At 40.2% G+C, this 26,087-nt stretch overlaps 1 protein-coding gene across 1 annotated transcript in view; it reads right to left on the bottom strand.

Moving 5' to 3' along the window:
• The window catches only part of ctnnd2a (catenin (cadherin-associated protein), delta 2a), a 151,373-nt gene extending 126,127 nt beyond the window's left edge, over positions 1 to 25,246 (bottom strand). The window contains exons 1-2 of the mRNA XM_044035173.1: positions 25,241 to 25,246; positions 24,529 to 24,641 (exon numbers count right to left, since the gene is read on the bottom strand). Coding sequence (XP_043891108.1) covers positions 24,529 to 24,641; positions 25,241 to 25,246 — 119 coding nt within the window. The remainder of the gene's footprint in view (positions 1 to 24,528; positions 24,642 to 25,240) is intronic.
• Positions 25,247 to 26,087: the final 841 nt, after the last annotated feature.

The raw sequence follows: 26,087 nt of genomic DNA, 5'->3' as shown, positions 1-26,087 counted from the left end.
TTATAGACTAATTGGACACTACAAAATGCTTTGCTGTGCAGCTGCCACAGAGTTGCACTTCTCTGCAAGTCACATGGAAGCCACTCACAACTGCAAGCAAATTCTCGTCCTTTGGGAAACATTGCCAAATCTAATTATAGGTAGACTGATTGCACGGCAGGTGCTGATTCAGAAAAAGAGTGCGGTGTACAGTAGGTGTGACAATGACATCATGCAGATGCGCGCACACACACACACACACACAAGCACAACCCAATGAGAATGTGAGCTGTGCATTTGTATAACAGCATGCGAGCATTGTGTCATCTGTGTTCAAGTGTGGCAGAGAGAAGACAGTTCAGGAAGAGAGAGAAGGACAAGACAGAGGAAGAGAACTTTCCATGAGACACTAGGAGAGAGCTGATAGTCAGGAGAGAGAGATTTAATAAACATTATTCCACAACACTGCACACTCTCGCCTGCAATGCCACAACACTACACCCAGTAAGGCAGTGAGTCTCTTTTAACAGTGGGCCCGTTAAATCCACTTCTGCACTTGTAGACGCAACACAGCTCACATCACTACAGTGTCCTCTACTGTTCCTGATGAAATCTACATCATATTCATTTCATAAAAATTGTGCAGTTTCCTCCTTTAGTCCTATTATACAGTATGTGAACAGGTATCAGTATTAATGCCTGCTATGAAGAAAAAGGCATTTCTGCTGTTTTTAATTTTCAAATGATTGGTTTAAGCACAAATAAGCACACGTTTTGGTGGTAGCCTGTGGTGTTAGCTAATCTTTATACATTGAGAAATGATTCGAGTGTAAGAAAATGCCTTCACATTTTATTCAACATTCTTACACAGTACCGTATGAATGTGTGTCCACATAATCAAATTCATAGATATACTGTACATACGTATGGGTGACAAATTACATATTTAGTAGAGACAGAGAATGAGAACATGTACATTTATGAAAAAGAGAGGTTAGATGAGCTTGAAAATGTCCTGGCCTTACTCAAGTGAACACATGTGAAATATTGTGGAAACATTGGACATCACCCGTCTGAGGAGGATGGAAGATGGTGGTCCATCTGTAGAACCAATACCAAGCAACTCTAAAGCTCTTCTGTGCGGTGACATCACACGTTAGTTACTAAAGTTCCCCCTGTGAATTCTCCTTTTAATCCATCTACATGTGGGCAAAAGCACAAAATGCTTTCCTTGTAAATCCTGTCTTGTTCCGGAAAGGTGCAGTTTTCATTTGTAGATCACTAATAAAAACTGGTAAACATGCTGACAGTGCTTGTGGTAAAAGTATGAAGCCATCTAGACAGTAATCCTGGAAGCCACAGCCTTCATGAGTTATTAGGTCTAAGCTTGTTATACATTACTCAGAAGGAGTTACAAACTGTCACACAGGGTTCTTCTTAAACCCTCCAGCTGCCTCCCTTCACAGATAGTAACGCTCCTTGTCCTGATAAGGCTGTCAGGGGGAAAGTGTGCACGCTCACACATCCACAGTTTACTCTCACGTGAGGCAGAACCTAAACACAAACATACACTCCAGGTAAGGGATTCTGCTGCTAATTCTTCACAGCGCAGGCTCGTAAGAGAAAACAATCTGCGTACATCAAGCATGAGTTGTGAAGATCAATAGATTCAGATAACACTCAAACCACTAAGAGCCTCACATTCTGGTCTTTGTCCAGAGAGTTCACAGTGAGCGTTGATTTATTTCCTGGCTTCTGCACATAGCCTGTTTTTAAAGTAATTCACACTCATTTGCAAATGTGACAATTTTCATTAGGACAAATTTGTTTTTTCACATTTTCACACAAAGAACACTCGGTACATTTACTTGCACAGCTAAGGCCATAGTCCGACTAAGACAGGCAATCGGACAACTTGCCGAGCCTGAGTATGCGGCGCATGCAGAGGACTAAATCGTTGAATCGTCTCCTCAGGTGGCGCTGTATCTTTCTATAAGATAGTGTGTAATGAATCAACAAAGAGCGAACACCGAAATGGATCGTGCTGTGAATCACCGACATACAGATTTGATCAACCATGGCTTCGTGGTTGTGTTGTCCAAGGAAAGACACCACTGTTGACATTTATATCAACAGTGCTTCAGTTCAAAAGTTGCCAAAGACCAGGGAGGACATTTTTGTGCATGCGCAGAACGCAAATTCTAGTCCGCCTAAGAGTGTATGTATACAGGAATAATCGGACTATGTATCGCATTACCCAGATATGTTAGTCCGACTAAGACCAGCTTGATTTTAGATAGACTAACGTATTTATATGACATGAAAATAAACTGAATAATTGTCTTAGTCCGACTTAAATCAGACTTAACATGCATGTAAACGCACTGACTGACTGATGTTCTAGAATCACACTGACCTGTCTCATTCATTCAGCAAACAACCTGCCTAATAATGGATACTTGTCTTTAATTAAAGTTTACGGGATCTCTATTACCGCCAAAAAGGAGATTACAGTAGAAGTTCAACTTTGTCTTTTCAATAAAAATCTGTCTCCAGGATCATGTAAATACTAATCTGATTTGCACTAAACTTAATGGATGGATGAGGCCCGAGTGAGCCAGGGTACAATTAAATTTTAGTGTGGTTGCAGTAAGTGGGAAGCATCCAGGAATATTGGATCAATGGATCAAAACTGAGATACTGATGAGATTGTATAATTTATTGCACATTATCAAATTCCGTTCACCTCCTTTTTTGATTTATTTCTTCCTTCTGACACAAGAGTTAAGTAATACAGTATGTGTGGGATTTTTTGGCCTTGGCAAAGGTTATGTGCTTTACTGCCCATATTATGAATTCCTCTAAATATGGAATGAAGGACAGTGGAGAGACAAATGACAGATCATTTTGGGCAGTGAAGAACCAAAGCCCCACGCCGATGTGAATGTGTGGTACATCCAACGTTCACACCTCATCGGTTTTAAACTATAATGATCTTAATTGTGATAAAGCGGATTCTTTTGAGTGTGGACTACAAATGTAAGAAGACAAATGTGCACACTCACTTTTAGGCATGGAGTTGTTATGGGAACGTATTTTTTTGACATCTGTCTGTCGATTGAATACAAACCTACCCAATGGGGGATGTCATAACAACAGCTTTCCACTTCATCATCATCACCATGACAGTATGACATTACAGTAATCTGTCAATCTAGAGTGGGCTTTTATGCTGTGTACAGAGAGAGTGGGAGTGTGTCTGCATGCATGTGCGTGTGCACATGAGAGAGAAAGAGGAATTTTAAATTGTCTTTGTGGTAGAAGTGGGTGAAATGACAATGTGAACACAACACAATTGACACACAGTAACACAAAAGTAAGCCTAAAGATTGAGGCTAAACAGTGTTTTTGTTTATGTAAATGCATGAAGGGCCTGCCTGCTTTGACAATGTCAATGTCAATGTGCATGTGGTTTGTACGTACCCTTGTGCGAGGTCTCTGATACTTGGTTCAAAAAGCTGTCTTTTGTTCTGGAAACAAGGCTGAGGATAAACCTCTGAGGATATGACAGCTGAAAGACAGAGTGGCTGGAACAGAATTGTCTCGTCAAAGTGTTCACTGAAATTATTTCTAATGCCCAACTACTGACAGCTGCAACAAAAACCCCTATTCCGACTAAAAAGAAAACAACAATAGGGATGTTTCAACTCTGTACAGCTCTCTCTTCTCTGACTCATCCACTTTCAGCTCCTAAACACTCACGTTAACCTACCAGCTCTCTATAAATGTGTATGTGTGCTCTGAATTATGCTTATGGGTAAATTGATATACTGCATGTGCACAGACACAGTAAGTGAAGCCTGTTATGGAGCATTAAAGCCGTCATGACACTGCTCGAGGACTTCCTCATAGTTATGCTCCCTTCACCATATTGACTGCTATTAAAGTAGCAACCAGTGCCACCGCAGATGTGAAGACACCGTGCTCTCAGTTGTGGAGGACTTCTCAAAACGCTGGCACCTAACTGTGATGTAAACCAAAGAGGGAGTTAAGAGTGATGTTTCTAAGGGAAAAAGATGACAAGGACATTTCTGGAATGAGGCCATATATGTTTAAACAGATACGCGATGGTGCTGGTGACTGGTGCTGAGGGAAAGACACGAGGAACGCGCGCTCATCTCCACGATGGAGTCGATGACTTGGAAAGGTAAGTTGGATTGGGGGCGGCACAGCTCTTGACTGGATAGGAATCACTGAGTACAAGATGAGGCATCATCATCATCATACATAATATGCAGAAGCTACTACCACTCTGACATCGTGTCATGATGACTTTAATGTTACCTCACACACACACACACACACACACACACACATACAGTTACTATTTATGTGTCTGTAAAAAGAGCATTGACAATTTATACAAGCCCTCTGGACACAACACGACAAGCTTGGGCCAGATTCGGACAAATATTTTGTTGTAATTGTTGTAATAATTGTAAACACGTTTGGGTCATGCTCAGTCACATTTTCTGCTCTGGCCCAGAGTACATGTGTTTGGGGGTGAGTGATTTTTGGGCATTGAGTTGTAGAGCGAGGCAGTAGCCAGTTGACTAATCATGCTCTTTATTTTTTTTTGCAGTAGTGGATGGATATGGCGAGGCTGAACTGCACACAGACTTTGTAAGGAAAAGATCCGAGGATTACGAGGTAATGAAGTGCATTGAGTTGTGTGCAGTATAGATGAGAAAAGCAAAGGCAAGTGCTGTATTGAGTCACAAAATATCAGGAGAAAGTGTTTTGTTTTGTTGTTTTTTCACTTTTAGGATATTTATGCATTAATAAAGGATTTTCTTCTACAGTGGGACACCACAGACGCCTTTCTTTCAGACTGCCACTTGACCAATGTGGTAAATTTTGAATAGATTATGCCGTGTAGCTCTGTCGATGTGTGCTCTGTGTCGAGTGAACCCACTAAGGTAGCAGACGTGTTACAGTGTACAGTCTGTGATTTACACTGCACTGTCTGCAAGCAGGGAAAACAAGGACAGGAAAGGAAAATGTATTTATATAACACATTTGATCATAAAGAAAAACACACAGGTTTGTGCAGGGATTCCTCTTATGACACTGCATTGATTTCCATTCTTTTGGACAACCTAAACAAAACATTATCCTAACTAACTTACAAGTCATATTAACACTGTTCATAGGTTTGATTAAACAGAACGGTTTTGAGTTTGGACTTTAAAATGGAAATGCTATTTGCAGGTTCGTATTTCTTGAGGTAAAGAATTTGAGAGAGCAGGTCCACAGTGACTAAATGTGCTTGTACCTGCTGCTCGTATCATTAGAAAACCACTGAGGACCTGAGAGGTTTGATTGTATGGTAGTTAGTGCAGAAAAATACTAGGCAGCTGAACCAGGCAAGCAAAAACAGCAACATATCAACACAGGTTACACTAACTGCATCAGGCTTGGGTCAGATACAGACAAAAAAGCTTGTACTCGCTTAGACTTGGGTCAGGTTCTAAACGAAAAATGTGGCCTGTGCAGTGCTCTAGTAGAAGGTACAAAAAACAACAAATATTTACACTTCGCTCTACAAGAGCATAAACAACTTGACTCACATTCTGTTTACTGTATCAACCCAAGACCTTCAGTTTCTGCAGTTGGCCAGTGCACACAAGTGTTTGTCCAGTGTGCATTAACCAATAAGTCCTTTGAAAGAATCATTTTCCATATTTTACATAACACAGCAGTACACACACTAATCTCCAGCAAGAGAGTCTGGAAAGACCCCTGTTGGGCAAAGTACAGTGTCGCACACAATGACTCCACAAAACATTTTAATTTTGTGCCTCAGACACATTCATTCAATCTTTTGTACGAGCAATACGAACAACTGTGGGCTTACACAGTGAGCAGGACCTGCTGGTTACACTACTTCAGCTCAGGAACATCTGCTGTGTGTGTCTAAATCACCAAGCTATTATAGTTATGATGATAGGCGGGATATCACTGTTTTGCACCAGCACCAGATAATGACAGAATACCCCCATGCATAATTCACAAGGGACACGTGGCCTGACACCAGGTGTGCCCTGCATTATTGTGCTCACACACACACACACACACACACACACACATTATACTCATCTAACAAGGCTCACTGCACCAAGACTGATATCACATGTTATTGAACTCGAGATTAATAACTCTGTTTCTCACAATGTGAAATGTAAGAACAAATATTATAGTTGTGCTACTAAGATATCATAAAAGTTTTAATGAGATTTGTTTAATCCTCATTATAAATATTAATGTTGTATTTATACTTCTTTACCCGTTCTTTACTGCATGATATATTGAGTCCATACAGTAGAGCTGGTTTATGTCATTTTTGTAAGTATAAGATGACTGTTTGCATTTCAGGCCTGCAGAGATCCAGGAGACATATGTATACATGTGTGTATGCACTAAGGGTGGGTCAAAATATCAATTAGGTGATCGTTGTGCTTCCTTGGGAATTACAATAATCAATACGTCAGGACAAATATCCATATTTAAATTCATAAATGAAGGTGCTCTCAACAGTCCCTGCCAAGTTTCACTCGCCGGGCTTCACTTATTGATGTCTCCGCGCGGCGGTGCGACCCAAACAAATGAGGGAAATTTGGGCGGAGGGTACCTGGCTGAAGAATAGGGAGTTTACAGTGGCATAATGACGGAGAAAGCTACGTTAAGAGATGCCCCATCCATGTTCAATACAGAGACTTTATACACTTTGTTCTCTATGTTGTGAATAAATAGAGAAATCCTGCACAGATGTTTTGTTTTCTTCAGTGATGTATCGCTATGATTGTCATGCAATATAATGATTATCACCGAATATCTTAATATTATTGGTATCGTGGACCATGTATCACATTACGTATTGAGGTGCCCTGTGATTCTACCCCTAATGTACACAACGAGCAGTTAAATAGTAGTAAATAATTTCAGAACACACGTGACAGTGGTAAGAACTTCTGTGATTAGTTAACTATTTTCCATCTTAAAAATAGTTTGGATTGTTTTTAGCAATTCACTAATGCTATGCTTTGAGTCTCTATCCAATCAGAGGCCATATTTGGATCCGTGGTTGTGGAAAACCTCTGATATTTAAAGTGAAAAGACACCTAGAGTTGGTATGTAGCCCTCAGTTCAAACTGCCTTGCGGCTTAGCACTAATGATGTTGGTGGAAGAATTAATGTTTGTGAGGAGTTTAAATGTTTGTTTTTACTCCGACTCCCCAGATTTTGAACAACAATTCTCCAAAGCCAAAACAAAACGAGGCTCATTTGACTACATTTCTGTCTAAATTTCCATCGAAGGTTTTCCTTTGTCTCTGTGGTCATTACACATTCAGCCGTGTCACTGCGGCCTACATACTGCATTCTGATTGTCCAGGTTTTCTTAAAAAAGGTAACATATCACTAATTGTGCTTTTAGAGGTGGAGCACATTAGTCCTCGGAGGGTTACAGGGTTTTGCTTCAATATACTTGGTTAAAATGTGATCTCACAAAAAAAGAGAACATTTTAACAAGCTTGTTGGCAATCACTATGCACAGTTGGCTCACAATCGTATGTGACAAAGTAGCAATGATATTAACATTAACAATTAAGATTTACACATGAGTAACTGTACGAGAGGCTGCTCAGTACAGCAGCAAATGGAAGTCAAAAGGCAGAATGATGTGTCAGACACTGTTTGCTCACAAAACACTGCTGAATTTAGGAAACAGTTGGCGACCAGACAACAAATCAGTCGTGGTTCCACAGTACAGAGGATCTTATACAAATCAAACAGGTTTCAGTGTAAAACTGTTGTTTCCAAATGTTTCCAGCTGAAGGGAAATAGATGTAGGAGAAAATACTAAAATCCGTGCAGCATGTTCACACACCACTGTATTACTCAGATTTTACTCTTACTCTGTCTCATAAGAGACAGGCAAGGGATTAACGGAGATTACAGAGGGCAAAGTGAAAACACTTGGCCAGTCAACGCCAATCATAATTTCTCAACTGTGTTGCTGGCTCTCAGTCACAAACAGCTTGACCTCACCCTATGAGACTATTCTACACTTACAAGTGTCACTGAAGACAGGACACATTCTCTCGAGCTGTGACTTCTGCTAACTGCACTGTGCTCTCTGAAATGAATCTTTCTTTTTTTTTGTTTTTATTTGATTCCGGCAGTTCCACCCGTCCTCCCATTCACATTTAGACACATTTGTTTCTTCAGATTAATGAGAGGAAGTACATCTTGTTCTCTGAAGTGTGTACATTTATGACGGCGGACCCACATTACTGTGATTGCTAGTCATAGTCTGTTATCTTGTCAGCGACAAAAACTGTAATCTCCCGCAGTACTGCGAAATCCATATGCACACATCAATATAACACAGGCACACACACACAAACTCACACATACACGCATGTGTAGTAGTGTGATGTCACAGGCAGACAGGACACCATAGAGCTTCGCAGGCTGAAGCAGTCAACAGCGTAAATCAGTCATTCCCTGGAGAATCATCTCACCAATGATTTAGTGGGAGTCACCGAGTCAGTCACAGCTTCCACTCCGTAAGAGGGATTTATTATTGTGTGTGTGTGTGTGTGTGTGTGTGTGTGCACCTACATGTCTTTCGTAAGTTGTGTCAACAAATTGTAGTTTGCAATCAGTGTGGTCCTCACAACGTTGAGACTGTGAGACTGTTTTTAGGGTTCAGGTAGAATTTCGTTTGAGGTTAGGGGAAAGAAAAAGGTGATGTGTGAGAGAGAGGATTCAAGGAACAAGGAGTTATTCACCTTACAAGTGTCTTTTCCTTTGACGCCCCATGAGACCAATTATCAATACCAAATGACTAAACACACACACACATGCACATGTAATCCTACACCACACAGGAACTGCTGCTTGACAGTTAGATCATCATAATGGCTCGACATGAGCCTCATACGGTCAATATTCATAATTCAAGGGAGACAGCTTGAAGAGGTTATTACATAAAAACACACACATACAGTAGCACATACAGAGTATCTGTCTTTCCTGTTGCCAAGAAAGTCTATGTTAACTTGTCAAATGTGAAAAGAAAATAGTTACGAACATGAGATTGGCCACTAATCATGTTAAAGAGCATGTTAGGCTTTGAACTGCATTAATCTTAGCACATAGGGTCCAATATTGTTTTACTTCGTTTAATATGCCACCTGTATAGATTTTGAGAAGCCGCAAGTCAAGTCTAGTCAATTTGATTTATATAGCCCAACATCACAAAGAGTTTGCCTCGAAGGGCTTCATATTCTGTACAGAATGTGGCACCCTCTGTCCTTTTTCACCGTCACAGAGTGAAAAATCCCAAAAAAACCTTGTACATGGAGGGGAAAAAATGGGATAAATCTCAAGAAGCTCCACGGATGAGGGATCCCTCTCCCAGGATGTACAGTAGATGTCACATGTACAAAAACAACAAAAAAAAGTCCAGCAGATGACAAATAATAATAGAAAATTCACTTTTCCACACAAATTCACACAATTCATTTTCATATTAAACACATTCCTGGCAAGGTAAGTGGTGGCTAAAAACAATATGGTAATGTGTACTGTTACTCATCTCTCTCATAGTCCCCGACTGTAATTAATACTATAAACAATGACTTATGTTCCACAGAAAGGTGACATGGTATCTCTATAGTGAAAATGAATAATGATCTGTTACACAAGTAACACACAGTAGGTGTGTGTAGGTGTAAATGACGATGAGGCTGTTTGCATAGCTTAAATGAACGCACGCATACAGTGTGTGGGAATTTATATCATGTATGTAATTGATTGAGGAGTGATGTAATGTGACATGAACTGGGGCCCTGAAGGGTGAAGTTTTAATTAACTGGTGGGAGACGTGCTGGCTGGTTCAGCTTCTACAATACATCACCATGTCTGGTCTGCAATGACTCCGTGAGCGCACACGTGCAAACACACATGCAGGCACGCACACAGACACACTCACACAAAAGCCACCTGGCCATAACAGGGTGCAGCGAACTTGTGAGTGGATTTAACTGTCCCTCTTTGTGCCAGAGATGGGAAGTAAGTCGCGCATATGCTAGTCACATTCAAGTCTCAAGCAATTCTGCAGTCCTTCTTGCAAGAATCAAGCAAGTCAAGTCGCATGAATATCACACTTATCATAACCAGACTGACTTGAAGTGTCGAATGGAATTTCACGTAGCATTGTTGGTGTCGCTCGGTTGCCAGGTTTGTACGCAGCAGACACCCAATGTTTTCAACGCAAACAAATTGTAACGTTATGCCCTCAATATTTAAACACATATATAAATAATCAGGTCATTCCGAGTCATTTCACTGAAGTCTAAGTCGAGTCTTTTGCCAAAAGTCTCTATTCCTCAAATTTGCAACTTAGGATGTGACTAGAGTTCCCCGCCCCTGCTTTGTGCCACTTAGCATGGCAACAAGGTTATTCAGACTGTTATTAATTGGCACAAAAAGTGTCAGTGTCAACACTGAAGGGAGAGAAGAAAGATGTCAAAATTTGATTTAGTGACTGGAGAAAAGAATTACTATGTCCAGGTAACTTCCTTGTCATCCCCTATGTTTTTGTTCTCTTCCCTTTGTGCAGTTCTAGCTCCTAGTACTGAAACAACACGATTACAAAGGCATGATGCCACCGCATTGATTTTGCATTAACTCCTGAAAACAAGATTCAAAGCTCATTTCTGTGATTATGTCCATTAAATATTGGAGCAGAAAAGGATATTTTCCATGTGCATGAAAGAACAGTTTGAAAGAATCGCTGCAGGTAGATTACAGGCCCACAGTTTGCAATCAGTCTATTGATCCAGGAAGAAAACAGTGTTTAGTTGGTTTACTGTATTGATTGTGATGTTTTACCAGGGGTGAAGATTTACATTCACATTCATGGTGACAACTGAAAACAAACGGATGTTTCTCTGATACACATTTGACAAGGAAAAATCCAACCCACACTGCCTATCAGTCTATCATCCAAATATATAGTTCTTTCCTCCTTGAATGATGACATTCTAGAGAATGTGAATATAGAAATGATAAAAAAAGGATGCACAAACGATGTGTGAATGGAGCCTTTGCACAGCTCCCACATGTGTGCTAGTCTCCTGTCACACTGTACTGAATATAGCCATGTTAGCGGTACCACCTGCAAAGGCCCCATTTTATTGTTCCTCATTTTCTGCGTTGCATAAAAACTGTGTCACTTTGAAAAGGTTTGCCAAGAGTCTGGTCTACAACATCATGACATCATTAAATATAGAGCGACTCTATAGCGTTCTTTGTACAAGGAATGTCAACAAGGTCTCAAATTACCACCTACCTTTATTTTTAGTGCCAAGTATTGCTTCAGTCCCCCCATTATTTTTAGTTTGGAGCAGTAAAGCAGTGCAATATTTAGCACTGTTGTCTCACGGCAAAAAAAGGTTTTTGGTTTGAATCTTAATTCAACTCAGGGCCTTTGAGTTTTGCATATTCTCTCTGTGTCTGCGTGGGTTTTCTCTGGGTATTTCCGACTTCCTCCCAAGTTAATTAGAGAATGTGAGTGTGAACGGTTGTTTGTTGCTGTAAGTTGGCTCTGTGATAGACTGTTCACGATGAGCCTTGCGTCTTGCCTTATGGCATTGGCAGCAGTATCCACAATAAAAGGTTGTTTGAATATAATATTTGCTTCATAACAAACGGCTTAAACTGATAGTGTTATTGTTTACCATCATCCTTCAGAAGTCCCTTAATATATTAACAGAGTGTGTTTCACTTTGAGTAATCCCGCGCACTGCACCTGAGTATGAGTATCATATGAGTGTGGGCCACTCATATGAGCTACAAGATGAAACCTGGAAACTGTGACTCACCACAAGATTTGATTTGGATTATGTTGGGCTTGAATCATCGAATGACTCCCACCTCTGAGGATGTCGTCTGACTCATTGGGTTACAATGCAAACAGAAATCGATTTAGGAGCATCCCGAGCAGGTGATAAAAGTCACAATGAAAAGTGTAATCAAAGCATCCAGTTATGGCTCTTGGGAGGATTCTACCCCGACAACAAACCACGGCCCCCGGAAAAATGAACTTGCTCGCGTCTTCTGTTCTAAATCCCCAATGAAGTCTTTGTGGAAATGTGATGCTTTGTTCACTTACACAGCATACACTGCTTCATGTTTCAGTTAATGAATCAAATCAATCATTTGTCCTTTCTTTTTGTTTGGTTTCAAATGGCACACTGGTTTTATTATTCATGGACGCACGTGAGGTAAGAAGGCAGAATAAAAGTTTGGAGTCGGAACAGATATCTTGTCTTCTCTATTGATTTTTAGTCCGTTTAACATTAACGTTACGTATTAATGACAAGGTTTCGGTGCGGTTTCTGAGGACACGGTGGAAAATATGCTATGCACACAGACAGATGCGCGCGCGCGCACACACACACACACACCTGCAAAACATCCACTCCACAAGTGAAAATCTTCTCAAACTGCCCCAGGCATTGATTCCTGTGCCCTCAGGGTCTAATGCCTTAAGGACAAACTCACTTACTCACAGTCCTCCTTCCTTTCCTTCTTAGTCTCACTGCCTTTGTACCTATATGTACAATAGAGATACTGTACAGAGCTTCCCACCATCATTTCAGTAAGGGGAGAAAAAATTCAAAGCAGTTAAATCTGAATGGTCACATGTATATTTGCAGGAACAAAACCAAAAAAAAATTCTTTGACAGAATCTCTAAGGCACATCAACTCTCTTATCTCTTACCTCAATCTTGGAGCTTTTCTGCTCTTTATGCTCACATATCTGTCTCCGTTGCTCTGTAAATGTTTCCTCCTCCTCCACTGAGATAAATCATTGCGCCGACCTGAACGAAACACTGTGGATGTACGTCAGCGACTTATTAAGCCTTTTACGTCTCCTCCCGTCAAATCCAAATTGCCTGTTGAAGTGCCTCATATGTGTGGAAAAAAAATGTCTGTGTTGGTTCTACATTACAAATTCAATGTGTGAAGTCTGCTGCAGGATGTTGTAGTGCTAATTATCTCCTCTAGTATTATATTTATATTCCTGAGCATCCTAAAAAAAGATGATTAAATTATGAAATCCCAAGATGTCTCTTATTGATAATTGGGTATTGACTGATGGTTAGTTCTAATATTGTAGTTAAATGGGATTAATCAAGCTTTTAAGGACATAATACTGACCAATTGTCTGATGTGTACATTACAAGTAATCACTGGTCGATAATCACCTGTGTTGTGCTTTATTGAAGCTGTTATAGTTATCATATTGTCAGGACCAAGTTAACGGAAAGATTTTCCCCAGCACTGATGTGCACATTGGCTCAACTCACTTGATGAAAGGAAGAAATCTACTCATGTTGAAATTCTATCCATTATTAAATTATGTTGATTCAAATGTGTGTTTTGAAGATATTATCAAAATGACTTAGTACGACTATTGATGTTTCATGTACAAATAGCCATCAATGTCCTTTTGTAACCTTTGGAGTATCATTCCCTTTCACAGCACTTGATAGTAATTAAATGTATTTTCTTGGGTGTCCTTGCGATGCTATTGATGCCTTGCATTTTGGATCACTCTCATCCTGGTTGTGTAACTTTTATCTCTCAGTTTCTCTATGGCTTGTCTCAATATTTTCCTGTTTCTTTCAGTCACACACTCTGTTTTTCTAACCCTGCCTGCCACTCTGGCACAGTTTCATTGGTTCTTATCTATTCCCCCCACTATCTGGTGTTGAGGGAAGATAAGCATGCATTTGCATGTTTAATGAACCAAACACCCCCAAGTCCCCTCAGCATGAGAAACCACATGCACGCGAAGGCACACACACACACGCACACACACACACACACACACACACACACACACACACACACACACACACACACACACACACACACACACACACACAATTGTGTCATTAACCCCATGGGGACGGTCATTGACATACTGCATTCACACTGCCCTTAACAAACATAAGTTAAACCCAATCCCTGGCTGTGTTTCACATTCTAGTGCACCCCTCTTCTTCTCTTATCCCTTCTTCCCAATCTTCTTTAGGGCTGCAACCATCGTTTATTTTCATAATCGATATTTTCTCGATTAATCGAGTAATTGTTTGGTCCGTAGCATGTCAGAAAATGGTGATAAATGGTGGATAATGGATAAATTATTTTTTGGTTTCATGGAGCAAAGAAACTATAATTTTCACATTTGAGAAGCTGAAAAAAAACAAATAGTTGATGATTAATTTAGTCATTGATTAATGATAAGTGCATAATTGTCGCAGCCCTTATCTTCTGATAGTCTAACACTACCATTCACCACAATCTAATCCTTAACCCTCAAAAGGAGTCTAATATTACGAGCATAATCTTTGTTTTGTTTACATGACACAAGTCATTTTGGGTTCATTTGTATTCAGGTTGAAGTCATAAAACAAGCCTTTCAACACATCTATATCCAATGGAATCAGCAGCTGCTGACTCCTACAGGATTAAACATGGCCTTTGCCTGCTTTCACAGCTGGAATGATAGACAATGGACATTAATAAGCATAACTGAATACAAAATTAAGTTGGAAGTTTACTTGATCATTAAAAGAGTAGTTAATGGCTGCCTATCTGTCTTCCCTCATTGACAGACAGCTAACACAACCCTGGATGTGACAGGCAAAAAAATTGGACTCCCAGGGAATCTTGACTGATGCCGTTCTATTATTACTATTATTACCTCGCTGGTCTCTGCATAAAATACAGAAATCTTTTAAACAACAAAATAAAGAAAAGAACCCCCGATATCAACAATCTCAAGGATTGTAAACAAATCCCAGACCTAAGTGAGGAAACACAAGTGCAATACATCACTGTCTCTCAATAAGATACATTTAAAGATTTTTTGAATAATGTTATTCTGCAACCATTATGTATGCATAACATGTTTAAGCAGCTACATGCCGTCTCAAATCTAAACATTTGGCATTTTATTGTATATACCTGTTTGCACTAGACAGCCTGGACAGCCTGCTGCAATTATTAAGCCATTAAGATTTAGATTCCTCAAATTTGTGTCTTAAAACAATGATCAATTTTCTCGTACATTACACACATTGCTGTCCTGGTACGTATCTGCCAGCTTGTGGTTCATTATGTGTGAAATAAATAGATCTATAAAATGAGCCGTCTCTGAACTTTCACTTTTGAGTCGGGCTGTCACTTTTTCCAAAAAGTCCTGCTCAAACATGTATTATATACTTTTAATTTTTTTAGATTATTGGATATTTCTCTCCCCCTGCGCATACAACTCACTTGTGCATGTGACGACAGATGCTTGTACAGTATGATGCGTTCACTGACTCCATTAGCTGTTGGTGGAGCTATTAGTTCCATCAACTCCACTGGAGCTGACAGCTAGACTAACAGCTGAGTCCGCAGATTTGTGTGTTGTTTTGACATCTATGGCGTAGAACCAGAAATGCTTCCACATGCTGCTCTCTTTTGCGATTCGGGGAAACTTTTAATCTAGTTTTTGTCTACCATCGTCACCACACAACATAACATTATATTTCTTAACTTGGTCTTACTACACACAGTCAGACGCACTTGCAAGCTGGAGATTTTGAACAATTTTAAGGTTTCTCACCCGAGATCGATCGCATATCTGCAATAAAAAGTGACCGAGTCGATTGGACCCATTAAAACACAAGTGACGACCACTTAGTTTCTAAAGCTCATACTAAGAACAAGGAAAAGCAGCATGCTAACAGGGGGGCACGCCCGTAGTGCATTGTGTTAAAGAACACCATAATAAGCCGGAAAGCACTTGATGTTAATTCAAATTTCTGAAATAGAATGTTTTGTCTGAAGCCATGTTAAGGTTATGATAAAGAAGTACAATGCTGTGTTGCATGAATGCAGTTTAAAGACACTTTTGGCTGGTAAAATAAGTGTAAAATGTAAAAGAATTCAATAACAAATTAAATGGAATTTGGAAAAAATAAAACAGATTCCAAACGACTCTATGATATGAAGGTTTCAGTTTAATTAACAATTAAGGTGGCTGCTAGCAGTAAGTGAAATGTGGGGTGTCTTTTTATGAAATACAAAAAAGCAAAAAAAAGCAATTTACAGCAAAGACTGATAGATGGGGAGGGGAGATGAAACAAAACTGAGAGGAGAAGAAGAGAGGAAGATAGACAGTGGGGACGAAAGCTGTGTGAGAGATGTTGCCACCTGCCACCATTATTCTCATCTCTTCTTGGAAATGCATCATCAGTCATTTGGTGGTAGAATAAGTGGTGGTATCATTATCACTCACATGGGTATATACACACACACACACACACACAAGGTGTATTTTAAGGTATAATGTAGCAACCTATAATTTGAGTTCTCTCAATGCAGCATTTTGCTGAGCTTATAAAAACGCCTGCAGCTAATGGCGTGATGGATCCCTCTATTATCACATAACGCAGGGGACCAGAGTGGGGTATAGTGAGATAAAGGAAAGTAATTGGGCAGTATTTTAGTTGTGACAAAAGCAGGACGGTGGTCAGTAACAGAGAAGTCGAAAAGCTGGCCGAATGTGATGGACCTGCAAATTCTCGACGACATAAAACACAAATCATCAGTGCGTGTACTGTGTCTTTAAAATGATTTCACATTCAATTCGCAGAAGGGATTAGCATGCATAGAGTTCATAAATTGCAACAGGACTGATTCACTGATGTAATTGAAAAGGACAGTGGCTGTCATTTTTAATCACATGAACTTATCCCTCCTTTTTTGATTGTGGGTAAAACTACAGAAAAAAAGTAGCAGTCTTTGCTTTTCTTTAATGTGTTGAATGTGTCTAAAATCAATGGTACAGAAATTGTGGTAGAAAACAACAAATTGGAAGCAGGAAACAACACAACTGAAGAAAGCACCATTGAGACCAGTGATGGTGGATCAATTTGTATCTGTCTCTTCAGTGCCTCATTCAAACTCATCTGTGACTGAAAGATTTAAAAATTGCTGCTTGAATAGCAACAATAACAATAACAGTCATTGGACCCTGAAAAATTACAAACAAAATCCAGATGTCAGTGAGTGAGTGAGTGAGTGACTAATTATTATGTCTATTTCATCAGCTGTAGATGGCAAAAATGTGTCAAGATATCATTTGACATTTGAAGTACAATGTTTTGAAAACTTCTGAATGGATTTCTCTGATAATTGATCCAGCTATTAATAATTCCCCAAAGAATGAGTCATAATCGAGTTATGACCATTGTCAGGTCAAATGTTCCTAATTCCTGCCTTGCAATGCTGCTAGTATAACCATAAACTCTTGTTAAAACACTTGTGCCAAATGGGCTATGAGGACAAGATAGGAAGAGGAGAGGAGAGGAGAGAAAATAAGATGGGAGCAATTTAGACAGAGCGTGATCCAAAGTTTTTTTGTTCTTTCAAATGTTTCTGGCACTTGCCAAGTGCCTGGAGTCTATTAGCTGCTGTGATCAACTCTAAAGTGTGTGAAGACCATACCAGTGGTGTGAATGTCTGCTCCTCAGGGTCGGACAACTTTATAGTCTAGTAAGTCTGCTTGCCCCTGAGAAAAGTCTTGGGCAGAGGCTGAAGAATTGTGTTTGGGCGATGTGTGTGTGTGTGTGTGTGTGTGTGTGTGTGTGTGTGTGTGTGTGTGTGTGTGTGTGTGTGTGTGTGTGTGTGTGTGTGTGTGTGTGTGTGTGTGTGTTCGTATCCAGCACAAAGAGCGGCGCTGGCCCTTGCTGGTGTGGAACTAAATGTCACAGATTGATTGGAATAAATAGACAGAGGCTCTGAGAATGGGGCTCTAACATGCAGCAGCGTTGAGTGTGTGGTGACTTATTGTTCACCCTGTGCCGTACACACACACACACCTGTCCACCTGTCGTGGACACATAGGTTTTACCTTTCTCTGACCTCCCTCCGGGGGTCTTTGGGCAGATGTGTTAGTCTGAGCAACACAATCAGAAAGCTGTTACCGCCCCAGGACATTAACTTTACACCTCACACTCCCTCATGCTTTCACGCACACTCACGTACGCGCACACGCATAAAGCAGAGCATGTCTGTATCCTTCTCACTCTGTCCATAGGTAACATACAGTATGTGTGCCATTATGAAATCAATATTTTTTTTCTTTTATCTATATTTTATGATTCCTACTAACACACAAACCATAAACAGCAACGGGGGGATCCAGAGATGCCTGAAGCAAAGCTCCATCTGTTTAAAACACAGAAATAATCAACATGCTTTATCTCATGAGTGAGGTTAATAAACAGCATGATTCATAAATTATAGGGCAAAAAAAAAGTCTCTTCGACATCCTTCTTTAGACCAGCACGCATGCACAAAGCCAGCACTTAATATCCAGGACGAGATATACCGCACGGCAAGTTAAGAGAACACACAGGGAATAGATTGGGTTTATTAGCAAAGTGATAAAGCAATATGATGTCTGTAAAACATAGAAATGAAAACTAGAGGACAGAGAGACAAAGACAAGTGTGAGAGAAAATAAGACGATGAGAACGAGCAAAAGACGGAGAGCAAGAGAACGGGAGGGAAAAATGGAAGATAATAAATCAATGAACCTATTCTGTGGCAGCCACGGGGTAATGAAAGCTATTTATTAGCCATCGCTCTTGCTTTCCTCCTCTACCTCATACCTTCTTTATTTCTGTCTTAAGTGCACTGTGTTTTCTTTTTCTCTCTCCACTAAACGCTAATAATTCCATGAAGCACAACAAAATACTCATTTAGAGGCCACATTCGTTTCACTCAACTTTGTTTGTCGCCTACATACATGTGAGGGTCTGCCTGGATTAGTGTTATCTGACATGACCTTTCAGATTTTCAGAAGTAATTGCCCCAATAGCCCCATAGCATTTTCAAGTGCTATGGCTTTACCACGACAACACTATTTTCCTACTGTGGAATATTAAAGCCTGACTGCTTACAGTAATATACACATTCTGCACAAATACCACAAGGTGTTTAACTGGTAGGGTATATATATATATATATATATATATATATATATATATATATATATATATATATATATGATCTTAACTTGTGAAGACATTTAAATGTATATGTTGTATTTATCCAATTTGAGTCTTAAAAACACTGACTTGTGCTTTGCAACTGGTATATATTAAACTGAATATCATTGCGAAAAACACAACTGTGGCAACTCATGAAATAAATAACCTGTAATCTAAATAAGTAACATTGATGTGTTAATACACATTATTGAAGTTAATGTTATAAATTGAATATGCATAAATGCATTTAAATAAAAGACTAAAGAAAAGAAATAGTGTTAATTAAATAATCTGTTTTGATTTGGTTTTGAACACCTCAGCAAGATCTAACCTTAACCCTAAAACATTGAACATCTAGGAACTTTAGGCATAACAGAATCTAAATAATTGGCATTATTGACATTACAGCTCGAAAATCTTTACTAAAATTCACTCTTTTCCCAGTCTTTGGAATAAAAACTGGGAGAATCCTGAAATTTCTATTTTCTACAGGTACTGTAGTTGGTAAGCTCATCACTTGCAAGACACCAAAAAGCAACAAGCTTTCCATTAAAGTGTTATTTCTAAAAGCAGATCTTTACATAACTTGGCGTTGTGGCTTTCCTGTATTGGCAAAAAATAGATTAAACAAATTGCATCAACGCATCAACCATGAGTTTGGTGGTGATTCCCTTTGAAAGAACACGAAAAGCATGAGCAGTGCAGCCAGTCAGGGCTGAAAGGACAGCAGGAGTGAACATTTCCCACTGGTTGCCACTTACCACTAATGTTAGAAAAATGATAAATTAGTCTCAGCGTGGTGTTGGGAGTCTACATGTTTGCATGTTGGTGTGAATGTGTGCACGTACGTGTTTCCCTCTTGTAAAGCGCTGCGTCACGTGCCAACAGCTCACAGCGTGAACAGATGTTTGTCAGTAATGCCCTGGGTTTCGGATTTTTTATTTATTTTTCTTGGGTCCTCAGCTCCAAGGAAGAGACCATTGAGATGCCTGAATTGCTTTTTCGACCGGAGCTTGACTAAAGACATGTACGCGGGCTCACAGCGGCTTCCAGCAACACACACAGATGCACAAATACAGCACTCGCACCAAGTATGTAAATAAAGTACACATGCGGAGGGTATTCAAAACTGTACACATTTGGAACAATAAGACAGACAGGTTACAAGACATGTGGTCTTAAGATTACTTTCACTTCAAGCCTGTCAAAGTCAGATTGACCAACTGTTGCTTTAGATCAGAGTAGGTTTTTCATCAAATGTCAGAAAAGACTCCTTATTTATGTCTATGTCTCTCTATTTTTACCTTCCAGTTCAAATATCACATACGGACAACCAGTACACTGGACATTTCCCATGGGCCTCAGGGCCGGACCGGCTATAATGTAGCAGAGCAAGAATGGACCTCACGATCAATGCATCCTTCCCGACTCTCACTCTTACCAAAGTGTCAGCTCATTACATGTCTCAGTGAGGCAAGCAGAAGCTACCTGCTTCTCTACAGATGACATTTCAGGCATGTTCCTGGAGCACACGGACACTTGAGATGGTCACAATAACAGCAAAGGCTGAGCAGAGAAAACAGACAACTGATATAACACTGTTGGGATAGAGCCGACTGGTTGCTCAGTGTCACATTTCTGTATATTGTCACCTGTGTGAATACTGTGGCTATTTTACACCCACATAGGCGATAAAAATCAGCACTCTAATAGTTGTGTCAGTACGCCGCTGCCATCTTTGTCATGTGCCTTCATAATTTCTACCCGCTGCTCCATTATAACACCTTGTTACTCAGATCCAGCGAGCCCACTCTAAATTTAGCTGCTGCCTGTCACCGAGACCCTGATGAAGGAGAAGGAAATGAGCAGTGATGTTGGAGAACATGAGAAAGGTTTAGCTCTGTCTCAGTGGATAGCATCAAACACTCTCTGATCATTCCGTTATATTATTAATATCTGTAGTTGCTTGGAAAAGAAAAATAACAGGGGAAATCATTAATAAGAGGGATCATGTGAATCAGAATTGACAAAAACTAACTAAAAAGTTAATTTGTTCCATGTGTGTATGTATAAACCAAAAGAAAGGCAAATGCACATCACACTCTGTTGTTGACATGAATTTTCTGTCAGCAGACAAAAGCTTAGCCAAGCAAGTCCTCTATATCTGATGTGATAATCATAAGATGATGCAACTGTGAGAGAGCAGACTTGACAGCAGACATACTTTGGCTGGCACAGACACCTAAAGCCTGTCGCACACTCCAGGATTTTAAAAAAACGACTTGACCTTAAAAAAAAGTGGGAAACCACGTACACAACTCACGCCCCGAACACTGTTCATTCATAATTATTAGAGCTGCAAATATCAGGTAATTGTTTCAGCTCTAGCAATTAGCGAACATTTTTAAGTTTTTATAGTTTAATAATATGAAATCGGGAAGACTCTTACGTGTCCAATGATGCTAAAAAATAAAAATCTGTGTCCGTTAAACCCTCACACTACAGGATAATTTGGCCAGATTATCTGTTCAAATCAGCCTAAAATCAGAATGTACCTCCAAAAAACATATGGCTGCATCACAGGTTCCCAAGAGCAGTGCCTGGTTTACAGTGAACCAAAGACTGAACTGTTTGGCCTCGACTCTGATCGTCATGACTGAAGGTGCTGCTTATCACCTGCAGAACACCATCCTATAATAAAGCACAGTGGAGGCAGCATCATGCTAAGGAGGGGACGTTTTCAGCAGCAGGCTCAAAGAGACTGGTCAGTGATGAGGGGAAGTGACGTCCTAAGCACACAGTGCAGGACTGGCTTTGTGATAACTTTGTGAATGTCCTTGAATCTTCCAGGCAAAGCTGTGACACATTTCTGCAGAGAAAACGAAAATGTGAAAATTGTGAATGTGAAATGTTGGGCCAGTGACGGTGCCCAGCTAAGCTGACAGAGTTTGACAGCAAATGCAGAAAAGAATGGGAGAAAATCTCCAAATCCAGGTGTAAAAAGCTTCTTATGTCATAGTCGTGGAGAGGAGATACTGAATAATTCAGACAAAAATTCAGATGCATAGAGAACATTTAAATTTCAATGTTTAAATGCGTCTCTATGCAATGAATTTATACTGTAATGAGCCGATAGAATAGTGGTCAAAGTCTCCGGGTCGGATATCGAAAAAGAAAAGTGTTAAATCAATCCGAAATCCTATGTACTGCATGCTTCTCTATGCACAGACTGTAAAAGAGTAAAGCGAGACCATTTTAACTGAGTTATGTCTTGGACTATTTATTTTTTTCATAGGAGCAGAATATGTGTGACACAGTTGGAGAATTGTCTTTAAAATGCTTGAAATGGATTGAACAAATGTTTTGCTGTAGATACTCGAGGTCATGATACAGATATTCTATCGTACAGAATATATATATCATGCCATGTGAGTTTTTGTATCACAACTCAAGTACATGAACAAATCATGGAATTTCAGTACAAACCCTGGAGAGAAGCCTCTAAATTTTCACAGAGATGTGTTGGTGGAGCAAAAAGAATGAACTGGGAAAGTTCAAAAGTGTCTTTTTTCCCCTCAGGATGCTCTGATCTCCCCCTCTTATGCAATAATCTGCCTGAGGGTGTCAAATGGATGCTGAATTTATATCAACCTGACTCTTTGACATAACAGAAAAACGCATACAAACATACAGACACAATGCAGGCAGTTTGTATCTACACACATGAAACAGAATGTCACAGAGTAAATCACTTTAATTAAAATTGCAAAGAGTCTTCCAAAGTATGAAGGCAAGGCCACTGTGGAAGAAAATGTGAAAAGGAAAGGCGGAGATGTTAAGCTTAACGTTTAAGCTCCTCACATAAAATTAAATATTTGTAAGCTAACACACGTCACTCCATCATCCAGCCCTCACTCCTTCATCTGGACTCTCCCTCGCTCACTTTCCCTCATCTAAAATAGCAGTCATAGCGGCAGAAAGGTCAGACTTGATTGGGAAACGTAATGAAATATTTCCAAGGGTTTCAGGCCTCTGACTTATTAATGTTGTAATATGTGGAAAAAGGTTCCACAGACTATGGCTAGAACATGCGTTAAAGGACGTTTTGTGACCATGCATGTGTGCTCCCTGAAGCATCATGAAGCCACCACGTCACAAACTTTAGACCAGGTTTTTGTTGCTCAGTGGTATTTTCATGCTTATTTAAACGGTGAATGAGATGTGCCTACATGGGCGGGTTCACAATGCATGCTTGTTAAACACACAGAGAGACGCGCTGCTCCTCCTCCTCCTCCTCTTCCTCATCAGTTATATGCAGTTTGAATGTCAGTAAAATTCCTTGCCCTGTGCAGTCTAATGGAATTGTTGATGGGACAGAGGAAATCATTAGACTGAGGAGGCACAGGGTCCATCGACCAAGGACCACATAGCCATTAGCACAGAGAGAGAGGGGTGCTGCCAGGCTGTGCTGCCAGGCCACATCTGTCAGATCTCAACTGTGAGGTAACGGGACACACATCTGCTCCTGTGGTTCTGTCTTTTTCAGATATTCGAAAACTGGTCTTCTGCTGGTTCAAATGAGAATTGAAATAATGCACATCATCTTGAATGTAACACAGCAATTTTTTTGTGTTGCGACAGTGTGCTTCTGTGTCATCACCATCAACTTCTGCCAATTATTCTTAACCTCAAACCTGACTTTGTTGCATTGTTTAAATTTTTTCCTGCTTTTTTTTTTTATTCCCCATCCCATCGCTCCTGTTTGGCCCAACCAGGCCGGCTCACAAGCACATCTCTATCTCCAGCAGGGTGTCGTTCACGCCTGCATATGCAATTTATATGCCAGGCATATGCGCACCTGGCTTTTCAAGAGAATGACGAGCAAAATTCTGATTGGCTCAATTGATGCCACGCCCCAAAACACACCCAAGCACAACTCAGACACTAAACACAACCCCTTTGCGCCAAGATAACTCCCTGAGATAATGCACCATGCAACTGGAGTTGGACACGCCCCAACACACCTGCGCCACAGTGCTATAGATCATTTAAAGAGAGTCCTTTGTGTGTGAGTGTGTGCATGAGCACATCTCCAGCCATTCAGCTCATAAATAACAGTGGTAAGACTTTCCAGTATAATGACTGAGGAGAAAACATCGGTGTGTAGGCTGTGCTTGTGCAACAGTGTGCATGTCACACATGTATAGGGTCTTGAGGGAAATTTTACACAAACATACAAACACTCATGCGTATAAGCATATGCTCAAAACCCAGCCACAATATAAACAATGTTCAAAGAGAGAGAAAGAGTGTGTGTGTGAGAGAAACAGCGAGAGACAGAGGAACTGAATGTCACCTGATGCTGCTCATGCTTCCTGCCTCTGATCCCAGTTTGCATCTCTCGAGCTGGGTGGCAACAATCTGACGCTCGGCCTCAAGCTCCCTGGTCAGCCGCTCAAACTGAAGTTCCTGGTGAGGATAAAAACAAAAAGCGCACATGAGAAAGGGTGAGAGCGGCACAAAAAGAGAGACAGCTGAGAATCTGCAGGGAAGCGAAGCTGTGCATGTATAAGCAGATCAATAGTTTAGGGTGTTCCTCCCCCTCTGAGGATAATGTGCATGTGCAATTGAGTGCGTGCGTATGCAAGATGAAGAGTGTGTGTGTGTGAGCGAGAAGCAGACAGAGAGAAAGAGAGCATGCTGGATTGATTGGTTTTCTCAAAGCCATTTAAAGCTTTGAATGAGTTGATCCCCAGTCTATCCCAAGTCTCCAACTTCAATCATCTCTCCTCCCTGAACACTAGAGAGCACAATGCAATTCGTCTGCCCCTTTTCACACATGCTTACAGCAATTTACTCATAACTATACACAGTCTTTCTTCCCCTTTCTCCCTGCCTTCCACTCAAACACACCAATACTTCATTGTTACTTTCTCTTCCCTCTTCCCCTCTCTCTCTGACACATACACATTCAGCACAGAGTACATATGTAGTTTGAGGAGAGGTACATCATCATATCTAGTAAGCAGAGGTTCTGTAACTCACTTAGCAATTTGTTAAAGTCTCACTGCCATCGGACCAACCAATCTAGACAACATTATCACAAGGATGTACATAAGGCCAGGCTAAAGTCACCCAAGCTATCATTTTTGTGGCTGCATATACTGTACGAGTCGCCAATTACAGCAATGCAGCTGCCCAGTGTAGTTAAAATCTTCTTCCTCTTCCTGGCTATTAAATGTGACAAATGTGTACCTAATTTCCATGCAGATCAATTTTTTTATATATATTCTAAAAGCACACATTAAAAAAAAGCATTCACCATTCACAGTGTGTATGGTGGGAGGAGGGTGATGGAGAATAGGAGGGGGGAAAGTCATGAGACATTTAGAATTTGTTACAGATTTGAGTGGATTTTCTGGTGAAATTCACTTGTGGTACATGCAGATAATAATCTCCAAAACAATTGGTGGTGATTAGTGTTGATCAGTTGACTCCAGAGATACTACTGTTCAAGGGTCACACTGAATACTTGACTAAATACTTTAACCTGAAGAAGCTCTTTTCTTTCAGACAAATTGGTAATTTGAAAACTCCATACATAATTCCCATACTTTCTGGATGTGTTCCAATCAGGTGATATATAATTCCGATTCTAATAATTCAATTTAAGATGAGATGCCAACACTCTCCACACCAGAGAGAGAGGAAGAGCATCAGGAGATACATCAGATAGGTCCTGTATGTAGTGAATAACAGTGAGGGACTGCAATGATAAAAGAGTTGCAATTCATGAACACCTCTGCATTATTTACCACATGTACGGGACACACTCATAAATACTAAATAATCCCTGCTTTCCTCCATTCATCACTCTGTCTCAATAAATTATTTCTTTTTTTCTCTTCATTTATA

This window comes from Solea senegalensis, linkage group LG1 (assembly GCF_019176455.1).
Source record: "Solea senegalensis isolate Sse05_10M linkage group LG1, IFAPA_SoseM_1, whole genome shotgun sequence".
Classification (NCBI taxonomy): domain Eukaryota; kingdom Metazoa; phylum Chordata; class Actinopteri; order Pleuronectiformes; family Soleidae; genus Solea; species Solea senegalensis.
Note: the sequence above shows the minus strand (reverse complement) of the source record. Positions and strands in the feature narration are given on the sequence as shown.